This window comes from Parasteatoda tepidariorum, chromosome 3 (genome assembly GCF_043381705.1).
Source record: "Parasteatoda tepidariorum isolate YZ-2023 chromosome 3, CAS_Ptep_4.0, whole genome shotgun sequence".
Classification (NCBI taxonomy): domain Eukaryota; kingdom Metazoa; phylum Arthropoda; class Arachnida; order Araneae; family Theridiidae; genus Parasteatoda; species Parasteatoda tepidariorum.
In genome coordinates, this window is record NC_092206.1 from 29,183,213 (window position 1) to 29,209,830 (window position 26,618).

The 26,618-nt window shown below is 29.8% G+C and overlaps 1 protein-coding gene and 1 long non-coding RNA gene across 3 annotated transcripts in view; one reads left to right on the forward strand and one right to left on the reverse strand.

Moving 5' to 3' along the window:
• Positions 1-2,004: 2,004 nt before the first annotated feature.
• The window catches only part of LOC107439297 (Fatty acid transport protein 1), a 97,122-nt gene continuing 72,508 nt past the window's right edge, over positions 2,005-26,618 (forward strand). Inside the window, exon 1 of one of the 2 annotated variants that reach the window (XM_071178448.1) lies at positions 2,005-2,469. In XM_071178448.1, coding sequence (XP_071034549.1) covers positions 2,234-2,469 — 236 coding nt within the window. In that variant the 5' untranslated portion in view covers positions 2,005-2,233. Of the gene's footprint in view, positions 2,470-11,919; positions 12,437-26,618 lie in introns of those variants that run through there. The other variant, XM_071178447.1, reaches the window with a different exon arrangement.
• LOC139425138 (uncharacterized) lies at positions 4,536-11,690 on the reverse strand. Its single transcript, XR_011636370.1, has 2 exons — positions 11,554-11,690; positions 4,536-6,617 (listed from the first exon to the last, which is right to left on the reverse strand). It is a non-coding gene; the product is annotated as an uncharacterized lncRNA (long non-coding RNA).

The following is a 26,618-nucleotide window of genomic DNA, read 5'->3' on the forward strand; positions in this document are numbered from 1 at the left end:
CTGGATCAAGTATTGGGAGAAATTTGCCTTCGTGGAGGACTTTTTGATAAAACTAACCTGTATTTGCTTTACACGGAGAAGAAAACCATGAAAACATCCCATGGTTGGCCTGACGTAAATAGGGACTCTAACCCATGATCCGTCAACCACTGAGGATATTTTACGTCAGCGCTATGGTCGGTGCGAGCCTGGTGCGGGATTCGTATCGACCAGCCATCGCTGGGATTCGAACCCGGTTCACTGCATTGGAAGGCAAGCGCTCTATCCCCTGAGCCATCGCAGCTTAATAGGATGGATTAAAAAATTAAACATTTAAATCTACTTTTAAACCAAGCGCATATATCTTTATTCAAGAATCTATTGTTTATAACGACACCTGACCCACCATGGCAGTAATTTATTATTATCATTATCCCATTTTCCTCAATTGTAAGTCGATAGAGATCGAGTTTTCGCTTTCATTTAAATTTTAGGTTGCAATCCCAAATGCGTTTATGTTCTTGGTTTAAATTCTGTCGAATCACCATTAAGGAAGATGGGATGGAGAACACAGGTGAAACAGTTTAATTGCTTGTAAGAAATTATCTAATAATCATTTGCCTACTTTTCTTTTACCTCCAGAATATGATCGAAGAGGTTTAGATTATTTCAATACTGCCTTCCTCGGTATTGATTCATTAGATTTCGAAAATATTTTTGTTTTTCCTCGCTTAGATATTACTTTGCTCACATAAATGCGTATTTTTTTTTCCAACTTCATTTTTGACTTACGGACTCATTTTAGGTCTGTAAATTACTAATACTGCCGATGTTAATAGTCTCATGTCTTTATGTATAAAATGCTTCATGTTTGATTCTTTGAAGAAGAAAAAAAAAAGAAAAATAAAATAAATAAATGAGTACTGTAAAAGCTAATTTAATATAAGTAAACAACAATCACTTCAATTCAGCATTTCTTTATTTTTTTATGCAATTAACAAATACTGTTTTTTAAAGTTATAAACTGATCTAAAAATGCGCTTTCTTATAATTTGCATGTATAGTTTGATATTTTCCCTCTTTATATATATAAAAAAAAAAGAGTACGAAATTAATAAACATAAAATACTTGAATTTTTTTCCTAAAAAGCTAAATAAATTATGAATTTTTTTTAATTAAACGGTGCATGGCAAATTTTATTTATTTATTATTATTTTAAGTTTGTTGTTTGTAAAACACTTTTCTAGTTGTTGAAAACCTCTTTTAAATCATTCTTACGCATGATGTATATCCACAATAAAAATGTAAATGTTATAACAATGCATGTGCAATACTTACCTGATGAAAACTAAGGAAACTTGAGCAGATAAAACGTCCTCTAAGAATTATTAAAAGTACAATGATCAAAAAATTTGTAGTCCCTGATTATTTATTTAATGTAATTTTATTTCACAATTCAGCAGAGTGTTTTACCCTTTTATTGTTTTTATTTTATATCATTTCCCCTTCTTTTTATGGGGTGATTAAAAAAAAATACACTAATGTGTTTGTAAATGCCCAATAAATAATCCTATAGTTAAAATAAAGTTTAATGTAAAAATGTTTATGGTTAGTAATTGACTTCCTAAAATAAATTATTAAAAAAATCAATAATAAAAAATAACATAGGTGCCCACCAGTCCATCTCATGGACTGGAAGATAATGATGCAATCGCAATGTTTCAGTTGTTTTTCGAACTCCCTGTAATATGCAACTGACGCTGGGGCACCGGTCCTACTAGAGTTGCGAGCGATTTTTTCAGTGATATTAGTTCCGATAATGATGTAAAACTAATTGAAGATGAAACGTAAAAATTAAGTGCAGTGCAAAGAATAGCGAACTTATCAAAAGTGAAACATATTTAAAAATTTAACAGCTATTCAAGTTAGCTATCATTTTTCTTGAAATTTAATAGATGGCGCTGTATTCGATATTGAAAAAAAATCGATTTAAAAAATTTATATGAGAAAACTTTAATCGTAATCGTTTAGGTGCATTTAAAGAGCAAAAGCAAAACAAATCAGTTGAAATCTTCATCGCACCGTAATTCTTTATGACGTATATTTAAAATTAATTCGTTTCAATGATTTAAATCGGCCTCAAGGTGTGTAATATTATACTTATAAAGAATGGATTGTAATTAGCGATAATTCCGATTACGAATATCCTCTCTGAACTCTCTAATTTTGCATTTGTATTACAAACTTTTCACAATGATTCTTCAAAGAATAATTAGAAGAATCGTGCACGATATTTATGAAAATGGGGCTTTATATAAGACTGAGCACATGATGAGATTTGTTATATTTTGGGGGACCCTTTTCGCATTTTGGATAGTTCTTAATTGCTATTTTTGTTTTTCGTTTTTCGCTGCATTTGTAGTTTACATATTCATTGGAGGATGGAAATACATGCTTTTAATTTACACAACGCTTTTGCGTGATTTAACGTAAGTATATTTATTTATTAATATTTTTATTTTACTTTGTATTTCATTATTTTTAAAAAAAATTTTTAAAAATCTTTTAATGGTTATTCTCGATTAGGATGATATTTGACTGGCACATGCGTTACCTAAAATTTAAATTTTGTGTAATGTTTGTTACTAATAAATAGTCTAATATGTATTTTTGTTTTAATCCATCCAAATCGACGGAAAAAATATATACTATACTTCTACAATACTGTTATTCTTAGTATAATGTTGTGTAGTTTGTTTACATTCTGCGAAGTACTGCGCATTGTGCGATTATGTGTTAAATTCACTAAACAGTATTGTTCGAACAACATTTATTATGTCTGAGTTTTTTTATAAATTACAACTGTTTTGCACAAAGGGGGTATTATGTTTACATTACAAAAAATGTAAACTATTATATTTGCATTTTTAAAAAAATGTTTATAGTGGGTTTTAGGTCAATTATGCTTCAAATTCATCAGATGACTTTGGTTTTATATTACTTGTTTCACATTTTAACTTGTAGTAACTTAATATTAGTAATTTTATTATTCAAATGTAGGTATATATAAAGGTACCTTTTTAATTTCCTTTGTCCACATTCACTTTGTTTCTCCTTGGTAAATTCTTTCGCAAATTTATCAACCATGTCTTATTTATAAACCTTAAATATTCATAACTAATTAAACTTGACTAATATTTTAATTATAATATGACTGAGGCCATTTATTTCCATATCGTGATCTGTGTGCAGAATAATTGCGAAGTCTCAGTAACTCCTGGATAGTTGCTTGCTAGAAGCTGGAAAAAAAATCACATAACGGGACTAAATTGGAAAGCCAACTCGTAGTCACCCCTACATATTTTAAAATTTTTCCTATTTAAAATCAATTTGGTACCTTGGCGATAGTAGTTGAAGCGGCAGATCACACAGAAATGTCCCATACGTCATCATGGGTAAATCAGCCTTTGTTGTATGCTACGATTCAGAAGCCAATCAGGGTCGACACACAGACGAGAATTTGTATACATGTATCTATTTAAATGTGATCTGAAAATTAATTCATCATGATAATAGACCAAGCTTAATTACTGTAATGTTAACCACTAGAGCACAACCACGTGATTTGGCCCAAGCATGAGATTTAATTCACATGGTTAGACCTAATCACATATTTGTCATCTCTAATTGCAAGTACCCAATTGAAGAAATTTTGAATAAATAACTAAAATTTGCTCTTACTTTCATTTGATTTTTAGTACATATATCATAAATTTATAGCTAGAAGGAAAGAGTGTTAAAATTTCTAACTTGTAGTTGCAAAAAAATCTTAACTATGAATGTTAATCCTGCTGGTTTCATTGCGTAAACATTTGTATATAATTAATTGTTAACTAAAGACTCCTTATTTTTAGTAAAATAATTAGCATAATAAAATTATTCATCACTGAAAACAATTTTCAAAATTGATAATAAATAATTATTTTCAATCATACCTATGGATAATTTGTTATACAGTACAGAACCCGTTATCCGGAAATCAGAAAACCGGAAAACCAAAAAACCGGAACGAAATTCGATAAATTTTCCCGCCATTTAAAAAAAAAATTTTTTTTCCTCATAAGATTTTAGGATTTTTCGTTCTTTTTTGAAAGATGTTTACCTTACCATCATTTTGGAAATAATCATTAGAGTATTACTCCATCGTTTTTTCTTCTTTTTAAGATTATTTCCAAAAAAAAATTTTTTTTTTTTTAGTTGGCGATTGTTGTAGCGATTCAGAAAACCGGAAAAATCAGTTATCCGGAATAGCGATGGTCCCGATCGTTCCGGATAATCGGTTCCCTACTGTAATATAAAATATAATTCTGCTTTTGGGCTTATAACGATCCACTAGTATGTTTTATGAATTTTTTTATAAACTTTTTATGAAAGAAATTAATACAGTACAGAACCCGTTATCCGGAAATCAGAAAACCGGAAAGCCAAAACGAAATTCGAAAAATTTTCCCGCCATTAAAAAAATATATTTTTTTTTCCTCATAAGACTTTAGGATTTTTCTTTCTTTTTTGAAAGATGTTTACCTTGCCATCATTTTGGATATAGTCATTAGTGTATTACTTCATCGTTTTTTCTTTTTAAGATTATTTCCAAAAATTTTTTTTTTTTAAGGTGGGTTTAACAATAAAAAAAAGCGTCTTTTTGTAGCGATTCAGAAAACCGGATAATTGGTCCCCTACTGTACTTATATATCCTTCTGTGAAACTTACTAATAACTTTTCTTATGAGCATATTGCAAAGAGGCAGATGAGATTAGAAATTCAAATTTTGCTGTTTGTCAGATTTTTACAATTTGTATTAAATGTTTGGGAGTTGAGATTAAACAGTGGTAATGCTTTTATTCTATAATTGTTAAAAACATTTGGCATGAAGCCCACTGAGCTGATAGGCAAGTACTAGTTTTTGGGATGTTAAAAGGGCTGGTACGCAAAGCTGACCAGGCTGCTACCATGATTGATCTCAAATTGTTAAAGTCTTAATTTCTGACTTCTTTCATCAATAAGTTTGCTGTTGCATAAATGTTATATTATGTAAAAGGGACACTTTAGAAATATTATTTGAAAAATTAAAAGTTTGTTTTAAATACATTTGAAAAAGTTTATTTTTATGAAATTTTAACTAAAAATAGATCAATAGTGCTTTACTTAACAGTAGACTTAAAACTTGTGAGCTATTATTATTGCTGATTCTTATGGCTCTAAATTCATATATTTTGCCTTAATGAACCAAAATATGTGAAAATTAAAGAAGATATTTTATGTTATAACTAGAGTTGAGCAGTTGATCCATTGCTGAGTTAACAATTATCAATGTTCAACTTTGTAACTTCTTAATTTTAAGTAGAATCCAGAATACAAGGGAACTTCTGGATCAAGTATTTGGACTAACTGAAACTAACTGAAACTTTGGACTTCATGAAAGACTATTTTTGATGGAACAAGCATGCATTTGCATTACATGAAGAGGAAAACCTCTCATGATTAGCCTGACAGTAAAAAGATTCTAATCCACTATCCATCTACCCCTCAGAATATTTTAAGTCAGCTTTGTGGTCGGTGTAAATCAGGAGCAGGATTTGTTTTGACGAGCCTATGCTGAGATTCGAACCTGGGTTACCTCATCGGGAGACAGACAATCTATCTATTAAGCCACCTCAGCTCGAAGGAAATAATCGTCACTATTAGCAGGGGTCTGTCCAGGGTAAATTTACTACCGTTTAGCGGTGCCTTCACGAATTTAATTTTAGGAAAAACGGTGTTTCACGAAATACTTTTAAAAAAGCAAGTTCTCATGCAAATCCCATTCTCATTGCAATCTAAGGAAAAGAGGAACTTTTCTGCTAGCTTTCTTACAAAAAGTTTTTGGTCAGATAGTGCAATGTGGTAAGCCTAACCGTTCGCTCACATCATATCGAAGCAAGCTTTTTTGTTTTGTTGATTTTTTAAAAAATGAAACGACAAGGCTCTTCCTCTATAAACTTTTCAGAAAGTCAAAATTCCAACATTATTCTAAACATTATCTTAAACACTATTGTAAATTTATTCAAACAGACCTTTAATTTTTTAGAAACATTTTCTTTTCTGCGAAACTTTTCTGTATGACCTATAGGTGAAGATGTTCTCATAATGAGAAGAGCATTTAGTGCTAGTACTGTTACATGCATGGTTTTATTAAATTCAAGTTGAAATTTAACTATCGACAATGATTTTTAAATTTGGATTTAATTTTATGCCCCAACCTTAAAATAGCAAAATTATTTTTGAATATATGGGGAAAAATATAAAGAAATTTACCAGTTATACCAGTCATAAATAATTTTTATTTGTAGTGACAATTTTTGAAAATATTTTCTTAACTTACCATATTTTTGTGTTTATTTGTTATAATAATTTTTAATTTTCACGAATTATGTCTAAATTTTTGCAAAATTGGTACCTCATAAAAAAACGTAGACAGACTCATGGCATTAGATATTCTTTTTAAAGGTTCTTTTTTCGTATTGAATGTAATTTTTATACTTACTGGTAAATTTTTGTATTAGCCTAGCCATTCTACCAGCTCACGATACACAGAACTCTATAAGAAAATGAAAACAATGTATGCATGATTACAAGTCAAATAAATACATATAACATTTGTTACTCAAAATTCGAATTTATATTAAAATAATTATTTATTATATATTAGAATAATTTATTTAAAAAAATGTTTTTCAAAATAGTTTTTAAAAAATAAATGTAGGTTCATTTGAAGTAATCATTCTGCTCTCTAGCAATAAATTTTGTAATTTAATTTAATATTGAAATTAAAATTCGTATTAAAAGTTTAGCTGATTCAACCGTGAAAAGCGGATTTGAAGAAAATTTTCAAGCCTTATAACGATATTAAAAATGCTAATTCTTTAATTTCCATTCTAACTTGCCTGTAAAAACTTACTTCAATCTAAAAAACCGGATTTCCTACTTTTTATTTTGCTGATTATTAATTTAACTGATTCATCTTGAAAAGCGGATCAACTGGTTTGTGGAAAAATTGCAAGCTTCTTAACGATATTAAAAATGTTTTTTCTTTAATTTTCATTCTATCTTGCCTGTAAAAACTTACTTCAATCTTAAATAACCGGATTTCCTACTTTTTATTTTGCGGATTCTGATTTGTTATGTTTGTTTAGGTGACAGACAATATTTAGTTAATGATTTAAGAAGCGAAATTTTATTCGAGTTCTATTTTATTCATTTAGCCGTGAAGTGGCTGATAATGACATTATTATGACTGTCTCCGATTAATGAAATAAATAATAAACGATCGTTATTGCGAAACTGTTTCGATTTCATTGATTTTTAAAAAACAAAACGTACTAATAACAATACGAACCAATAACAAAATAAATTTCCCTATGAAAAAAATAAAATTCATATAAAAGTCGTTGATAATGGAAGAAATATAGACTCCTTAATGCTAACCAAGACACGGTGATTGATTTCTACATCTGCTCATTCATAATTTGTTATAAAAAGTAGAAAAGATAAAAGAATTTTCCAAAACATTGTCTTGAAAGCATTAGAGGAAATTCATTTAAAAATTTACTATACACATATTTATCTGTCTATATATATTTCAATTTACTTACTATTTACTCATTAATGATTTCGTACCACTTAAGTAGCATTCATTGCCTGTCTGTAGGATTTCTAATTTAATTAAGTTCATAGTTTCTGACTAATTAAATATTAAGATATTGTCCGAGTTATCATCTTTTTATAAATATTAAATTAGTTGCATGATAAACTGTCAAATGTCAGGGGTCTGTTTAGAAGAGATTTGGGTCCGTTAACGGACCCTTCACAAAATATCTTTTCATGAAAACGGACCCTTCACAAAATATTTTAACTTAAAAACGGACCCTTCACAAAATAATTTATCTTTTAATCGGACCCTTCACAAATTTGTTTATCTTCATTATTGTTTTGTTAATCGAATAAACCCTTCCCAGGAAGGGGGGGGGAAGAAAGACAGACGTAAACGAACTAAATTTTGTCTTCCGCAGACGCTTCTTCCTTTATTCGTCCGAAATTAATATTCTGCGTTCAGCAGTATAGGCTAAATGCCAAATATTTGTATGTTGCATCGCTTATTTAGTAGCTGCATTGCCTGTTTATTTTTTAAAATTTAATTTTTTTAATTATAATTTTACAGCATTGAGCATAATCTTGTATATCTTTGCAATTTGGAAGCTCCTTGAAAAAGTTTCTTTTTTGCAATAACGGACCCTATTTGCACAAATTAACAAAAGCGGACCCTGGTTGAAAGAATGTGAATTAGCGTTTATTTTATATTCACAAATTGCGAGTAATTTTTTCACAATTTTACAAAAAACGGACCTTTCACAAAATGTTTGGACAGACCCCTGATGGCTGTAAACATACCAAATGCATCATAAGTACAGTGCGAGGGGAAAAAACGGACCTTTCTAAATAATTTTTGATCTAATGATCCGATCTTTACGTTCTAGAACACAATCTTAATGGCTCTACGGGGCGATCTCAAATAGGCTAATTAATTAGTGCAGAAGATATTTTAAGTTGCAAAATCAGATACAATAAAGTTCTTTTTCTGAAGAAACAAACCTACCTTTTTTTTTTTTTTGTTGACGGATTCCGATTTCTGCCCCTCAAACCATTGGGGGTAGCCGCAATCTGGGAAATATGGGTCCCAATTTGGTTATGAGACTGGTCTAATGTTTGGACCCCTTAATATTTACCTGTTGCGTATTTCGCCATACATCGAGAACTTTTTTAGCGAAATTAAAAAATTTTTTCTCACGCAATTAAAAAATTTAATAAAAGATAATTCCATGCAAAAGATAATTTATAGCGAATATTTATTATTTTTTGTTATTTTATTTAATAATAGACGAAAACATTTTAAATTGTAAGGTATACAATTTTTGAATTGTAAGGTATTCATTTTAATGGATGCAGTTTTACATTTGAGCGAAATCGGTCGAATAATTTCAGAACTCGAATTTTAAAAAAGTCGTTATCTTTAAAATTCTAATTTCTGAGGAACAATTTGAAAGTCATTCAGGGTGTGTTTTTTCTTCTTCCCAATTGCACATCAAATGAAAATCTAAGAAATAAGTACATTTTAATAATTGAAAAAACAATGTGCATATTTATGTCATCGGTAAAATTAATTTTACTTTTCTCATTTACTTTTAATGAGAACTAACTTTTATATAGCACTACTTAATGTCTTTATATATGATGTATGTGTGTGGATAGGGAGGGAGGGTAATCGATTAGATTTATTGAAGATTACGCTTATCACCTTCCTGTATTACTTTTATGGTAAAAAAAAAAAGAAAAAAAGAGAAGGATCTCTTATAGTGGGGGCAGGGGGGGGGCAATAAAAATGTGTTATTCTATAATTTGTCTTCAAAATTTATTGACTTAATATCTGAGAAGCACACTTAAAAAATTAAATAAGAAAGGAAAATAGTACATATGAAAATTCGTTAGATTTAGGATAAATAATTATTTTTATTTTACGATTGCCGTAGGTCATTGCTACATTCCACAAGGAAAGATGCACTGAAAGAAATTTTTTTCATTTCTCAAATATTTCAAATAGCTTCGTCTCACGGGTATTTAGATATGCAAATTGAATTGATCCTTATCTGAAGTGTCTTGTATTGCAAAGTATCTACTTATTGATTTTTTTTTCCTGTGAACATTCTCTATTTTTGACTTCATAATTGAAATAGTGCGTCTGAATTCTATTAAGCAGTGAGAAATTATAAGTAAACATCATTTTAAATAATAACCTCAGTGTAGTATTAAGCTAAACGATAAATTCTTAGAAATATTTTTTCAAATTTAAAGATTTGCATTAAAATAGCAAAGATTGTAAAAAGTTTGAATTGGGTTATGCAAATAAAAATTATTAAGTGAATATCGGTTAAAATTATTAGATTTCTTATGTTTTTTATTTATTGTAACACGTGTTACTAAGTCAATGAACTTATTAAAGTTAACGCAATCGAATATCTTTTTTGGAAAGAAGTTTCATTTGCATTAATAGATGGCAGCACTATATTCAGATGCGAAATATTCAGCTTAACATTTTATGTGTGGCACGAAAAAGTAGTCGACAGTTTACTGCTCAATTTATCTCAATAAATTTTTTTTTTTTATCTGATTACCATCATTGTTGGTATCTAATGTATTTTTTAAAGGGGTTGCAGATATCTTTTTTTTTAATTGACATTATTAGTTTCCTGTAATTGTACTTGTTCCGCAGCCTGTTAAAATGATTTTAAAATTTATGCATTTTAACCCTCGACGCACCACATCCAGATTGGTAGAATTTTACAATTATTTTTTCCTTTTGCTTTCAAGATATGATTGATACATAAATATATTAAAACTACCGACTTACAGTAGTTCACGTAACGCTCAGTAAATTATTTGTCATTCACGTATTCATTAATTTCGATTATTGTAAAACATTTTGATTATTGATATTTAACTTTCATAGTTACAGTGCACCAATAAAAAGTAAAATGATAATAAAAATTAGTAAAATTAAATAATTAATTATTCATTAAATACAATAGAAATACAATAGTTTTGATCATCTTAATTATTTAGGGAATAATTGCTTGTTATTTTTATTTTAGACGCCCTGTAATTAATTAGCATTGAGATTTGAAAAAAAAAAATCAAATTTTTCCTCACTGATTATTTTTTACACAATAAAGACTTTTACTCGCCAAATAAAGAAACAGGAGCCAACCTAGTAATTAAATCCTGATCCAGAAAATCTGAAATCTTTGAAAACATAAACTAAGAGGAGGAGCTATTAATTTTTCATTACTCATTTATACTATGCATCTGACGCATAGAAACCGCTGTTTAATCACGACTTAACTGTTTTCCGTATTATTCCATTTAATAATTTATTTTCGTTCTTCTATATTTACAAACATTTTTTATCGGGTTTTATTATCTTTTTAAAATAATAGAATATTATGTTTTAAAATAATAGAATGTTATATTATCAATAAAAAATTGTTTTAGGTTTTATATTCTAAAAAGCGGAAAAATATATGAAACTATTCATCGAATGTTTTCAACCTCAAACTTATTACAGAGTGTGTCATCACTATATAAGTTCATATTTTCTAGATAAATGCACGTTGCTCGACTGTTCCTCTTTTTTGGTTTGTTTTTGCATCTAACATACTAGCGACCTTGATTGAGTTATGCATCCTGTACTTTTAAATTTTAAGTTCAGAATGTTTCCATTTTTATTTTAATACAAGTAGGATAATATGAAGGAAATATTTTATTTTTATTTTATCGAAGTTATTATAATCATTTTTGAAAGTAATAAAAAAAAATTTAAATATGTAAGGAGCAGTAAAGCATTTATTTCCTTTTCGAATAAATATAAAATTATGACCCTCAATATGAAAAGTGAAGTAATATAAACAATTATTTCTATTTACCTGAACTTTATGACCTGCTGTCCACATAGCCGGTTCAAAAAATAAAATGGGCCACAATCGCCAATGAAGCAATAGTCTTAGGTCGAAGAAGTAAAAACCTGCTAACACGCTTTTCTGCCCGTAGACTTTGACTGAATAGCATAGTAGCGGACTTCTAACTCCGAACACTTGCTCTTTATCTGTAACTCAGCTGTTTGTTTATCAATTTATCATTTCTATAGTCAATTGATATTTCTCGCACGCGGTGACCTCGAAATGAGAAAGGAATCCAATCCTCACGAAAAACTAATAATTTTTCACGCTATGCTGCCACTTAATTTGCAAGAACTTGCTTGATGAGAATCGTTTGCATTCTGCCAAAAAAATAAAAACTTTCGTAGGCAAGTCATTATAATCGGATGAGGAAGTTATGCTTTCCTTCTATACCTGCCTATCTTTTTTCGTAATCACGCCTTGATGTTACAATATCATCTTTTCCGACACGGCTGAAGAATTATTCGTGACACTCAGTTTTTCGATGGTTTTTTTGGTATAGAACATCACTGTAAGTCTACAGAATCGTCTGATTTTCTTCTTATGCTGTGTCATTGGATGTTAATTGAATTTAAATGTCAACTAAATTGGGATTCTGTGGCATGATGGATATCAATGAATTATATTATTGGTACTGTTACTTTATTAATTGCGTAAACGATCTGTTTGGTTTGAATAAATTACTGCATTTGGCTCGTGGAATTCTACTTCTTGGAACTATGCTGGTCCTGTGGCTTTACTTTGGAATTCATGTAATTATCTCTGTTGTACTTGGGTATTTAGTGTTCTATTTTGCTGGCGGTGATAAGCATGCTAAAGTTGTGTACAACTCAATGGGCCGCGATTTAAGGTAAGTTTTATTGACTTGTATCTTAGACACATTTTAGTATATTTGTAATGATTTCATGCCTTATCTCTCTTCTCTTGAGTCTAATTTTATCAACCATTTGACTTCTCATGTGTCTTGTTCTACAAACCGTAATCTCTTTCTTTCTATCTTGTTTATAATATGTTATCTCTTTTCAACTCATTTAGAAAAAAAGGAAAAAAAAGAAAACGTTAAGTGATATCTTTTCTGATCTAAATTTGGTGAATATTCCTTATCGGGACTTGTGCTCGCCGAATTCTAGGTGCTGTGCCACAGTGCCGCTGTCTGATCTTTGATTTATAATAAATTTAAATATACGTATTTATATTAATTGATTTGTAATTACTAATTATTACATTCGTTTCGTTTTGTAATTTTTGTTCTTTTTTTTTCCAAATATTTTTTTGTTTCACTGCCCGGCTGTCTCCAAAACCAGCGACTATAAGGCCGATCTATAGATGCGGAAATTTTCAACTAATTTTTTAAAATCGTCATATCTTATATTATTTTATAAAATGTTATATTGCTAGAATAAGTTTGAAATACGTTATAAAATAATGTAAAATAAGGCAATTGTTTATATATATTTTGTTGTTGTTGTTACTAGCAGCTAAATACAACATTTATATGTGCCGGTGTATATGTAACGCAAGCAGTTGTCAATGAGATAGTTATTTTATTCCAAAATGATGGCATGAAATTAACATGGGAGCGCCAGTGCAATTTTGCACCATTTTCATATTTAATCCCCTAGGTATCGTAAAATCTAAAATTTATTAGTCAGTTTATTAAATTAACCACACCATATTTCTCTTCGTCTGCTATCTGTCATTCGTCAATACCCTACATAATCTTTTAATAGTTTCGTAGTAAACTACTTTTAAGCTTTACTACACATTATAGTTCACATCAGCAATAAAAATTTAGTGGTCCATAAACTTAATATGGTTAACATAATTGAGAAAAAACAATCGAATTTTACAATTACATAAATGTTACTGTACTCATCAAAAATTATTAATTGCCATCTAAAACTAATTAGGTTCTTTATCCCAAATTGATTTAAGATTAGTATTTAATTAAGTGAAAAAAAGCTAAAATAAGTAATATTAATAAATAGATTCAACATGGAGATTAAAAACTTAGACCAAATAAATAGATAAATGAGGAAAACAAAAAATGTAAAAACTGTTAAATAAATTAAACTATTATCTAAAATTATGGAATTTTAAATTAAGTCAATTCTCAAAGAGCTAAAAAATATTTTCTTGATGAGCAATTGCGCTGCCTGTACATGGATGCAAAGCATAGAACACCATATAAATTTGAAATGTCAAGATTTTATTATAATTTTTTTTTAACTAGGCATTTTCACTTATTCCATTTAATGCCGCCCATTAGAATTCCATACCATGTGCAGATCAATAAAATTAGTGCAGCAATTTTTCTTTAATTGCATGAAATTCAATGCAAAAATCTTTTTTATTACTAGTTTGTAAATTCCAAACATATTTCATGGCGACACATTTGTCGCCCATGTGTATGATTTTAGCGACATTTTGAACATTTGGCCCCAATAATCGCGTTACTGGCGACGCATACTTTTTTAAACACACACAAAAAAAAAATTTTTTTTTCCAGACGTTACACTTAAGATATTCCTGATTAAGGTATCAATGATATAAATAACTTATTTAAAAAATAAGCCATTGTTTTTAACCATTTATGTATAAAAAAATTACGTTAATTCTGTAACGAAAATCTCTAAAATAGAAATAACAAATAATGCTTATAAGATGTTTCATTATTAGAGGCAAATTTTTAATCTTCGAGCAATTAACAGAACACGTAATGCTCGACGAGACAAACATTTAATATAAATTAAGTTACATGAAAACATTGTTAATGGTTCTTAATGAAGCATTGATGCAGTGTAAGTGACATTCAGTTCATTGACTTATTACAGCATTGATGGTTTTAAAAGAGATATCGTATTATGATTGGATATTGAGTTAAGTGGTGCAGGAAACGGGATGCGCTAGGCTGCACCAAACGATATCATGTACTCAAAATAACAAAATCATATGGTGACATAAAGTTATAAACTAAGTCCGACGGGAAAAAATATTGAGCTTCCAGTTCTATTCGAAGAAAGCAAACCTGATTGAAAAATTACATGTATTGCTATTTTTTTGAAACATTAGTAGCCAGAAAAAATTTATCTAAACGTATAAATAAAAATAAAAAAATATTTAATTGAAATAGGGCGTCCGAATTACTAGAAGAAATAACTTCAATGTTAAACTCCGATTGAATTATTATAATTTTAAAAATCTTAAAATATTGCTCATTCTCCTATGCATGCTGTGACTCTTCATAATTTAAGTACTAATCTGTATATTTTCTCTAGGTGTCGTATGTTTTTTTATAAGGAGGTGTGGTTTTAAAATTTATAAAAAAATCTTTGCGGTGGGGGACCATGACCTTTCCTTTAAATATCAATTCTTCATGTGTGTTTTCGAAAGTAAATTAGTACCAATTTTGATTCTTTAATCGATCAGATTTTTTAAAACAGCGGGTTTTTTTTTCCGAAACATAATTGAATTAAATCTAGCCTAATTTTATAAAGTGTTTAAATTGTCGAGAACAAATTTGTTAAAAATTTATGTAATATCTGATTTCGTCAGATCGAAGTCTTTACTTGGATTTATTTCAATTTTTCATAGTAGGAAAAGAAAGCGTAAATCAAACATAGCAAAGGTTTATGATGGAGGAGAATCGTGGTGTTTGATTTCCGCGATTGCTTTAATTTCATTTAGTTGCCTCCTTTTAAATCTTATTTTTGCACTAAATTCAGTGGACATTTTAGGAAACATGTGTGTCCATTAATGGATCTTTCACAAAACTTTCTTTTTGTATAAAGGAGAGAGTGACTTATTAATAATTAAAAGTCTAACTCCTTAAAAAGAACAAAATTCTTGTTTTTTTTTTTTTTTCTTCACATAAACAGGATTTTCGTATTAATTACACAGGCCTGCGATGAAAAAAATACAAGGGGTCTGATAGCTGAACTTAATGTATTTTTTGGTGCTGAAATGGAAAATAATAATGAAAAATGTCCATCACATCACGTTTTTTAGAAAAATTCAATTTTATTGGAATTTTTATGAACATTTACCATAAAAAAAGTTTCATTTTTGAATTTCTTCCTTTTTTGATGGACCAGCATTCTTCTTTGGTCAAATCTACAAAAGTACCCCTCTATCACTACTTCCTGTCACCGTTCCTCTCTCTGTAACAATCTCTCTCTACCAATAGCGTCGCGAAAATCCTTATCTATGTCCGCTGACCTCTCAGAAGCACTAGCAAGCGTTATAGGGAGACATTTTAAAGTTTGCTTTTTTCTGTGCGCTTCGTGAAACATGGCTTTGAGTTCAAGACATTGTGAAAATTTCCTAGATGACTTTTGTTATACATGCAGTGAATATATTGTAGTTAAAAATCGTATCAGGAGCATTACAGACTATGTAAGACAACTTTATCTCACTTCTTTTGACTTGAAACTCGGAGATCAGGACAAATCTTGGGCACCTCATAAAGTTTGTGTGCAGTGTCTCAATGATCTACGCTTATGGCATCAAGGAAAGAAGACTGCTTTACGATTTGGAATTCCTATGACGTGGAGAGAGCCCCAAAACCACTTTGATGATTGTTATTTTTGTTCCTGCTATGTTCGTGGGTATAACCGAAAAAATCAAAGACTAAACCTGGCTCTCGTCCTGAACATAAAATATATCGACCACAGTTTGAGCATTTGCGGTGATTTGAAAGTTATCTCCATTCTTCTTGGTTAAGAAGAAGGATTTATAAAGTACCCATGTTTCATTTTGTGAGTGGGACAGCCGTGACAAGACTCAACATTGCGTCAAAAAAGAATGGCCGAAAAGACAAAATCTTGACCCAGGCACCAAGAACGTTATTCGAAACAACTTAGTTGGTCCGAAAAAAATATTGTTCCTTCCGCTACATATAAAATTAGGTGTAATGAAGCAGTCTGTCAAGGCTGTTCCAAAAGATAGCAATTGTTTCAAATACCTGTGCAAAAAGTTTCCAGGTTTTTCTCAAGCTAAGTTGAAAGAAGGAATATTTGTTAGTCCAGATATCCGCAAACTCATGAAGGATAAAGAATTTGAGACTGACATGACAGAAACGGAAAAAGAAGTTTGGGTTGCTTTTAAAGATGTCGTCAGTAAATTTCTGGGTAACTACAAGGATCCTGATTATAAGGAAATTGTAATGAAAATGCTGGACAAATTTAAAACGTTGGGTTACTCCATGAGTGTAAAAATGCATTTTCTTCACTCACATTTGAACTTTTTCCCTGAAAATATAGGAGCAGTTAGCGAAGAACAAGGGGACAGGTTCCATCAAGATATCAGAGATATTTAGCATAAATATCAAGGAAGATGGGACAAGAACATGTTCACTGACTACTGTTGGATGATAGCTCGGGATAAACCTGAGATTAAGCATGAAAGGAGATCATCGGAAATAAGTTTCAGAGGAAAATGAGTATATACATAAATAGAAACTTTTCTCTTTTATTTTTGCTTGTTTTGCTTTTTGTTTCAAACTTTCAGATACACCTACACAATATTTGGTATTCTTGGTTAATCGTCAATTTTACGTAAGTTATCTCAATAAGAACAAATTAAAATGGTATGTTGGTGATTTTTTTCTAGAAACTGAAGTTACACAAAGAACTCATTATTTTCTCTTGACCAGAGGTGACTTCTGCTGTCTGGTAACAGTATTTTTTATTCATTTTAACCTATAAAATATCAGTTGATAGCTCAAAAATCAATTTTCTTTCACAAGATTAAATTTTACATAGATCAAAATGAATGAAGAGAAGAGTTACCGGATAGTACATGCAAAATTATTTAAGAGAATTCCTTTCCAAATAGGATTTTAGTAAAAACATTAATATCGATTTTATAAAAAATCCTGATGTGATTGGGGAAAATGAAGGTCATTTTCAAAATCAGCACATCAAATAACATATAAATCAACAATAACTTCTCTTGTATTTTTCAAAAAGTTCAATTTCGCAGGCTTGTGTTATTTTTAAATCGACGAGTTTTTCACAATTTTGTTGAAACAGGCCTTTTACAGAAAAGAAAATTTATTAATATCATTTATTACAGAAAATCTCAATTATTATCAAAGTAATAAAATTTGAATCAAGCGTGATGTTATGTTAAATTACCAAGATTTTAATTTTTCGGCATTCTTAAATTACAATTTTTATGTGGTAAGAATATCAATTCACCAATGACTAGAGTACGGTTTCCAATTATTATTTTTTTTTCCCTCTCTTACGGAATCCTGAATGAACGTCCTTCTCCCGAGATAGTAAATTAAGTTCATTAGCAATTCTAAATATTTTAACCAAACAAACACAGCTAATCCTCTTAAAAATATTTAGTATGAGAAATTTAATGAATTTTTTATCATCGTTTTATCAATAATAGTCTTAAAATTGACTGTTTAATTCACAGGTCTGAAGCGACATCTGGTCCAGTTCTAAATTTGATTTAGGCCTTCCAATGAAAACATAAATCAGCTTATTCATTTGCTGAAAATGAATCTGGCTATTAAAAGTTTTCGTTAAAATAAAAAAAAAGGTTATCAGGGAAGGAAAAAAAAAAACATTCCGTTTATGAAATTATTATAATTTTTGTTTTGCTCTGAAAGTTTGATAGAAAATACTAGTGCGATTAATGTTTCTTTTTAAATGATACACTTTCTCAGTGAAATTTTGCTTTATGTCATAAAAATATCCAAAATGTTAAATAATAATAATTAGATTTATATCCTGAATTACAGGTAATTATACCTTAATTATATTACTGGTTGTGGGGAGAGTATTTATCGACAATGTCAACCTTCATCTATGAAAATTTAGCCAAACATAGAATCGAGTTAACATATATACTAGTGAATTGCAACTACATTTTTTGTAGTGGTAGATACACTACAGTACTCTCCACCAGAATTATATCTGTGATAGCAGGGGTCTGTTTAGAAGAAATTTGGGTCCGTTAACGGACCCTTCACAAAATATCTTTTCATAAAAACGGACCCTTCACAAAATATTTTTAACTTAAAAACGGATCCTTCACAAAATATTTTAACTTAAAAGCGTAAAACTCCTTGAAAAAGTTCTTTTTTTTTGCAATAACGGGCCCTATTTGCACAAATTCATAAAAGCGGACCCTGGTTTAAAGAATGTGAGTAATTTTTTCACAATTTCACGAAAAACGGACCTTTCACAAAATGTCTGGACAGACTCCTGGATAGAATTCTAGTGTATCTACCACTACACTGGTTTAAAAAATTATTACTGATTTTTTTTTTTTTTTAAAAAGTTCTTAATATCGGAATCTCTGTGACGTACTAAAGGAACTAAAGAGTTCCGTGGAACACCATTTATAAATCCCTGGGCTGGAGAACTCTCAAATGAAAGCTGTTTCTGCATTGAATATTAACTAATTCGACGTATTATGAATGCCCTTCGTGTTTTTCTTTCAATAGCAGCATCGTAAAAACACGTTGCGCAAATACGTACAGTTCTTACAAATTCTACCTGTAACCCCTTTTGTTGACACTAGTTAACCTTGGCTAAGTAACACGAAGAATAAAATGAGACTAATTAATAATTCGTTAACAATAATTTAAATGGTTGAAGATAGCATCAGTCATATGAATGATCGAATAATGATCCTTTTAAACTTTGATATCAACATCTTATTTTATGTTAGTTACCTTACCAAGCACTTTATTTCAAGGAAAACTTGTATCCTATTAATTCTTACCTCATCAAAAATTATGATTTATGGAGAGAGAGGGGGGGGGGGATAATTTTACTGCTATATTATACAGGGTTGCCACAGACTACTAAAATGCGACTATTTGCTACTATTTTCGGCCTTATTATGGCTACTTTTTTTTGTGCCTGAAAAGGCTAAAAAAGCAACTATTTTCTGGAATAGGCGACTATTGGGAGACTTTTTTACTCCTAGCGAAGTTCTTTCGCAAAATTGAACTTTACTTTTCAGTCCCCTCACTAACATGTACTTATTGTCGCCTACCATGTGCGTAGTACAGTTAAAACAAATAATTTTTTTAAAAATTAAATAAAGAATTTAGTAATGTTTTGATGCTTTTTAATAATTTAACATTAGTTCTTAAAGTATTTTTTTTGGAATTTTTATTAAAATTCTTTCAATACTTGTTTGTTTTATAATTTTTTTAAATAGTCAGTATCATTTTTAAACAAATAAATCTTTAGTCGATTTTATTTTCAGAAAAGAAAATAATAAAGAAAAAATATTTTTACATTTATTAAGTACAGAATTTGACTATTAGTCAACACTACTTTTTATTATTTTAAATAAAAGAGTGTTCATTTTTTGCTGTGGCAACCCTGATTATAATTGAAAGTCGAAAATGATAAAAGATTTTGTGTGTAAAACAGTTCCTTTTTATGGTAGTTTAATGCACGTTTATTTAATTATTTTTGTGTTTTTCGAACTTAGTTATGTTGAAAAGTTAGTTGAGGGAAATTCTATTTTAATTTAAGCTTTTAAATTTTTCGACCGCAGCATCATAATACAGGGCCACCAACTTTCTACGCTTTTTGTAAAAAATTATTCTGGTGGTTGCTACGTTAATGTTTTAATGTATTTTTTTATTCATTTAAACTTGTTTTCCACACCACTACATATAATTGATTTAAAAGTTCATATGCAACGCCACTTAATTCTTGCTTTTTTATGGTGAGGCTTTTAAAATGTTGGCAAAAATTCTGAAAGCTTAGGCTTTTAAATGTCTACGATTCTATAAAATATTTTGCAACAGCCGTAGTAGCGCATGTTAATTGTTTCTCAAGGCCAAGAGAACATTAACATGCCTGCGAAACTATTAAGTTTTATGGGACTTACTTATCAGAAACTATGGACGGCATCATATATTGTCTTATTTTTAAAGATTTTTTTCTAAAGGTTTTTTCTAAACTGTAGTTAACTCTCTGATACTCGAAATATAAATATTAACTCCCACTTGCTTTATGATTGCAAAATTTCTCCTTCACTCCAAAGGCTGAGATAGTATTATTTCATTGTAATGCATCTTTTGAAAATATTTCACTCGTGTATTTTTAGATTTCTCCGTTTGATCCGTTGTCAGCAATAGAAAGGCACTGTCTTAAAATGAATAAAATTTAATCCACGGATTATTAATAATTGTTATGCTAGGATAATAGTTATAGAAATAAAATGATGTTCACTAAAACGTTATGTTTAGAAAATAGCTATTATCCTTTTAAATGTTGTCTAGTTGTGAATGTCCACGAACTTAGCATGACTCTATGACCAGGGGTCTGTATAGAAGAAATTTGGGTCCGTTAACGGACCCTTCACAAATTAATTTATCTTTTAATCGGACCCTTCACAGGTGTTTGTCCAGACATTTTGTGAAAGGTCCTCAAATTTCTTCTAAACAGACCCCTGCTTCACTAATTTGTTTATCTTCATTATTGTTTTGTTAATGAATATACCCTTGAGAAAGACATGTAAGCGAACTAAATTTTGCCTTCATCAGACGCTTCTTCCTTTATTCGTCTGAAATTAATATTCTGCTTTCAGCAGTATAGGATCAATACCAAATACTTGTATGTTGCATCTCTAATTTAGAAGCAGCAATTGTTGTTTATTTTTTAAATTTTAATTTTTTTAATTATAGTTTTACAGTGCTGAGCATATTCTTGTATGTATTTACAAATTAAAAACTCCTTGAAAAAGTTTTTTTTGCAATAACGGATCCTATTTGCACAAATTCACAAAAGCGGACCCTGGTTGAAAGAATGTGACTTAACGTTTATTTTATATTCACAAATTACGAGTAATTTTTTCACAATTTTACAAAAACGTACCTTTCACAAAATGTCTGGACAGACCCCTGATGACTTAACCCTTTACAACAGCAGGACCTAAAACTGTTCCACTGAGCCATAATTTCTTTGTTAGTGTTTGTTAGGGTAATTTTTACCAGCTATGATTTTTCAAAACATGTAATTATAAATTATATTTAATCAATAGTCCATTATTTATTTCATATATTTCATTTATTTTAAAATTATTTCAGTAAAATGTCAGTAAGGAAAAATAGCGAAATTTATACCTATTTATTCTAATAACGATATATTTAAACGTCAATCTAGTTTGATTTGTACGGGCATCTGCTAATAGCTCCAGGGGGGGGGGGGGGNGGGGGGGGGGGGGTGAGAAGAGCTACGATTTCATTAACATGTGGTAACAGGGAGAGTCGTGTGGGGTCAAGAAGTTAGACTAATGACACAGTGGGGTAGAGATTTTATCTTGTGCGTTATGCATTCCTTTATTTCTCACCGAGTTTTTTTTTAATTATTTTTTTACGAACACAGAATTTATAAATTTAGTTATTTATAAGCACAGAAGTTCAAGTTTATAACCAATTCTTTAGACCAGGGCTGATTGTGCTCCGGAAAAAAATCTGGATTTCCAGATTTTTCGCTAACAGTGATCCGGAAGTTTCCGGAGATCGAAGATCTAGACGTTTCAAAAAAACCATTGATCACAGAAGTTTCCGGAAATCAAATTTTCAAAGGTGGAACTTAAAAACACAGTTTATTTTATTTGTTTGTGAGGGAGAGCCAGAGAGATACTTTATAAGCTTATATTCATGATTAATATTGATTTTTTATCAGTAAATAGGTGTTATAATCATAAACTCGAAAAGGGACATATTTGAAAATTTTAATTACTTCTCCAGGCAGTGTTTTCATCATAGAAAAAAAATGGGTGAGAATTTCTCACCCTTTCTCAAAAACAGGGTGAGATTTCAGAAAGTTAAGTGAGATTTCTAAAAACTGAAGAAAATACAAATAGACTTGAAAAAAAAATCATTTCTTTTATTATAATACATTTTTAACGTCTTCTATTTTTTAAAGCATTGAATATTTTTGCTGCATCATCATAGAAGATTTTGCCTTTACTAGGTATTTGTCCATCTTACATTAGTGCATAAAAAAATTTGAACGTCTTACATGAAAAACCATACCTACAGTAAACACGTGATTGCAGAGAAATGTGTTCTGAAAGGGGTTCCGTGGTTCGGAGGGGTTGTGTTCTGTTGTTCGAAAAGGTTCTGAACAATACCTACTGGTAAATAGGGAAGCTAGATAACGGGGCAAGTGTTGAAAATAATGAAGATCCAGGAAGAAAAGTGAAACGGATTTTATTCTAAATGACGTAATTCGAAACTTTTTCCAAAATGCGAGAATTTCGCGAATTTTGAAATTGATTTATAGAATACGCGAATTTCTCGCGGTAATCATTTTTTAATGCGAGAAAAGAAAAAAACATGCGAGATTCTCGCGTTCTCGCGCTGTAGTGAAAACACTGCACCAGGTCATCATAGGTATGTGTAAATATATTTTAAGTAAACTAAGAAATATTGAGAAAAAGGAAGAAAAAAACCGTTTAAATTTTTTTCAATTTAAACTGTTTTTTTTTTTTTTTTTTTGAAAACTCAGGAAATTTTCCGGAATTTTGACTTGGGCTCACAATCACCCCTGTTTAGAGCAAGTACAATTTTGAAAATCCCTCTTCACCTTTGCACCAAAAATAGCCATAATCAAATTAATTTAGGAAAGCTAAATAGTCTTTTTTATATATAAATCAATCTTAATTCCTAAAACATTTTAACATCACATGACTTGAAGAAAAAAAAAAGTGTTCATACTAATGTTTAATATGAATATCTTCTAGCTCTAGTTAAATTTAAAATATTATATGATGAAATTTTAGAAAAGTTTGGCGATCTTCATCCAGCGGTGGATTGGTACTGGTTTAAGGAAATGAAAGTAGTGATATAAAATGCTGCAGTATTTTTTGTTTAAAAATAGTTTCCGTTTGAAGGATGTTTTATTTTCTTTCTTTTTCTTCCAAAATATATATATATATATATATTTTTTTTTTCCTTAAGGAAAAGAAGAATATTAATAGTATAGCGTTTTTTAAATATCTCAGATTATTCACCTTTTCTGCTTTGAAAATTGGAAATCTTGTGAAATCATGACATAATCTATCTTCATGTCAAAATCTATTTTATACCTGTCTTGATTGGAAATAAAATCGCTCAGAATATATTACAGTATTCTGTCGTAAAATCTGCAGAATAATGTTAAAGGTCTGTGACCTTTTTCTTACTATATTTATCTTGGGGCTGAGGTAAAAAAATCTAAATTGTTTCTTAACCTCCCGAACGTTGCTATAGAAACGGAGCTCTACTGGCTTTTACCCGTTCTTATGTAATACGTGTTGAATACGCCCTTATATGGAAATTTCGTACACCCATAAATGATTGACTAATTTATTACTTTTACGAAGTTAATATGTACTATAATGTCAAATTAGTTTAATTAATTTAAAAAAAAGTTATGAAATTTTTTTATATTCGCAAGTGTAGATGAGTTTTTAAAATTAAAGCAGTTTTTAAAATATTGTTTCCTTTGGGATTATTTGAACTTTTTGTTCATGCTGCTTTCATTTGAATTGTTCTAATGATAATTATTGTATATGCTTGTCTTAATCGCTCAAAGGGTTTACAGTGATATGCTAATTAATTAGTATTAATTATAAATGAAGTTAGCAGGGGTCTGTTTAGAAGAAATTTGGGTCCGTTAACGGACCCTTCACAAAATATCTTTTCATAAAAACGGACCCTTCACAAAATATTTTAACTTAAAAACGGACCCTTCACAAAATGATTTTTCTTTTAATCGGACCCTTCACAAATTTGTTTATCTTCATTATTGTTTTGTTAATCGAATAAACCCTTCCCAGGAAGGGGGCGGGGGAGAAAGACAGATGTAAACGAAGTAAGTTTTGACTTCGGCAGACGATTCTTTAATTATTCGTCCGAAATGAATATTCTGCTTTCAGCAGTATAGGCTAAATACTAAATATTTGTATGTTGCATCTCTAATTTAGAAGCAGCAATTGTTGTTTATTTTTTAAAATTTAATTTTTTTAATTATAATTTTACAGTGTTGAGCATAATCTGGTATGCCTTTACAATTTAAAAACTCCTTGAAAAGGTTTTTTTTTTTGCAATAACGGACCCTATTTGCACAAATTCATAAAAGCGGACCCTGGTTGAAAGAATGTGAGTAATTTTTTCACAATTTCACGAAAAACGGACCTTTCACAAAATGTCTGGACAGACCCCTGGTTAGGCAATCACAGACAAAAACGAACCTCCTCTGAATAATAATAACTTTTTTTCTTTTCTTTATAAATTTGAATTTTTGACCATTGCTGAACGGTGCAGCCGTAATGTTTAAGATAAGTTATCTATTATTAAGTCAGGAGAGAGGTCGAAAAAATTTAAAAATACGACTTTGATAATTTAAAAAAAAAATATACGATCAATTCCGTTCCGTCTATTTTTATTTTTTGTTGAAAAATTGTGTAAAATCTTGTATATCTTAAAGTTAAAATTTTATACTGTGGTTTTACAAATTCATGAGAAGTAAATTATTAAGAATTTTTTTTTAACGGAATTATATTTGGCTAAACAAGTTACATAACTGTGTGCAAAATGTTTTCAATACGCTTAAAAGGTTCCCAAGATCTTTGGCCCAGGTAATGGCCCTTATACGTTCGACCGCTCTCTTCACCAAACTATTTCGACATTATTCTCCAGATGACGGCTACCTCTGTCCATACTTCGATGGTCAAAAATCCAAATCTGTTAAAAAAAAAATATGTTTACTCAGAGACAATACGTTTGCGTGTCTTATTGTACCTAATTTGATATTCAGCGCTAATTAAGTGGCATATTTGAGGTCAACCCTTTTAAGCCTCATGATAGGCATTCAGTGCGTGAAAATTCGATTTTTACAAAAAAAAATGTCAAGTATTTTATTTTATTTATTTATTTTTTTAACTTCATGAAAGTAAGCTTTTAACTTTCCTTTCTCTTATTGCTTTTTTAAAAACAGAATCAAAATTATCTTTCAATCATTTTCTTCATCTTATGTCTCTTTTTTTTCCTTTTATAAATATTTAAATTATCTGAACCTTGGATTTTAGTGTAAGCGCAACGGCTTTTTTTTTTCTTCTAAAAATTCTAATTATATGAACTCATAATAAATAAATAATATGAACTCCATATAACGAATAATATGAACTCCAAATTATAAATAAGAACTGCCTACATATATCTGTGGGCTATTGGTTTTGAATAAAAAAGCAAAAACAGATACTAACGCCAAAGCGCACCTGTTAAAGTTTAAAAGGTGGTAATTAAGTAAATCCTAAATTACCGATCATATTTCGGCGGGGCACCGAGACTTAATAAATCAATCATCTTATAAATAAATAAAAATATTTAATGTTTGAAATTTTATTAATTATTTTAAAAATATATACGGAATGAATAATAAATGAAATCTCACGCTAAATGTCGCGAAGATAAAATCGGTAGAACGCGAGATACAGATTAAGATACAGATTACCGACTAAGTTGGAAAAAAAATTGTGGCAAAATTTCGTTTGTGAAGAGCAGATTGTGTGCAATGTCGAATACTATTAAAGCATATTACTTGATTAAAAACTTCTTTCACTTCAAAAATAAGCGAATTGTAAATAACAGCCAACATGTTTCAAGCGTTCAAAAATAGGCTCCCATTTTCAAGACTCGCCAGACGTAGATGAGCAGGAACAAAAGTGATTTAAAATATAAAACGAAAAGTTGTCAACAAAAAATGAAAAAATAAAGGTGTGAAATTAAACTCGTAAAAAATCATAGTAGCCAAGAAAGAAAAAAAGGTATTGAAAAAAAAAAGGAGACACCAGTTTAGTTCAGAAACGAAAATCAGGGTAAAATGCATTTCCACTCGTTATGTAGAAGTAGCGAAGAACTAATGTTGGTAACAAGGGAATCAGCATTCATATGAATAAAACAATATTCCTGGATATCAAGATGAGCTGATGTGATTGGGCATGATACACATTATATTAGATCGCTTAAAACGGGTCGCATTCATTTCATCGAC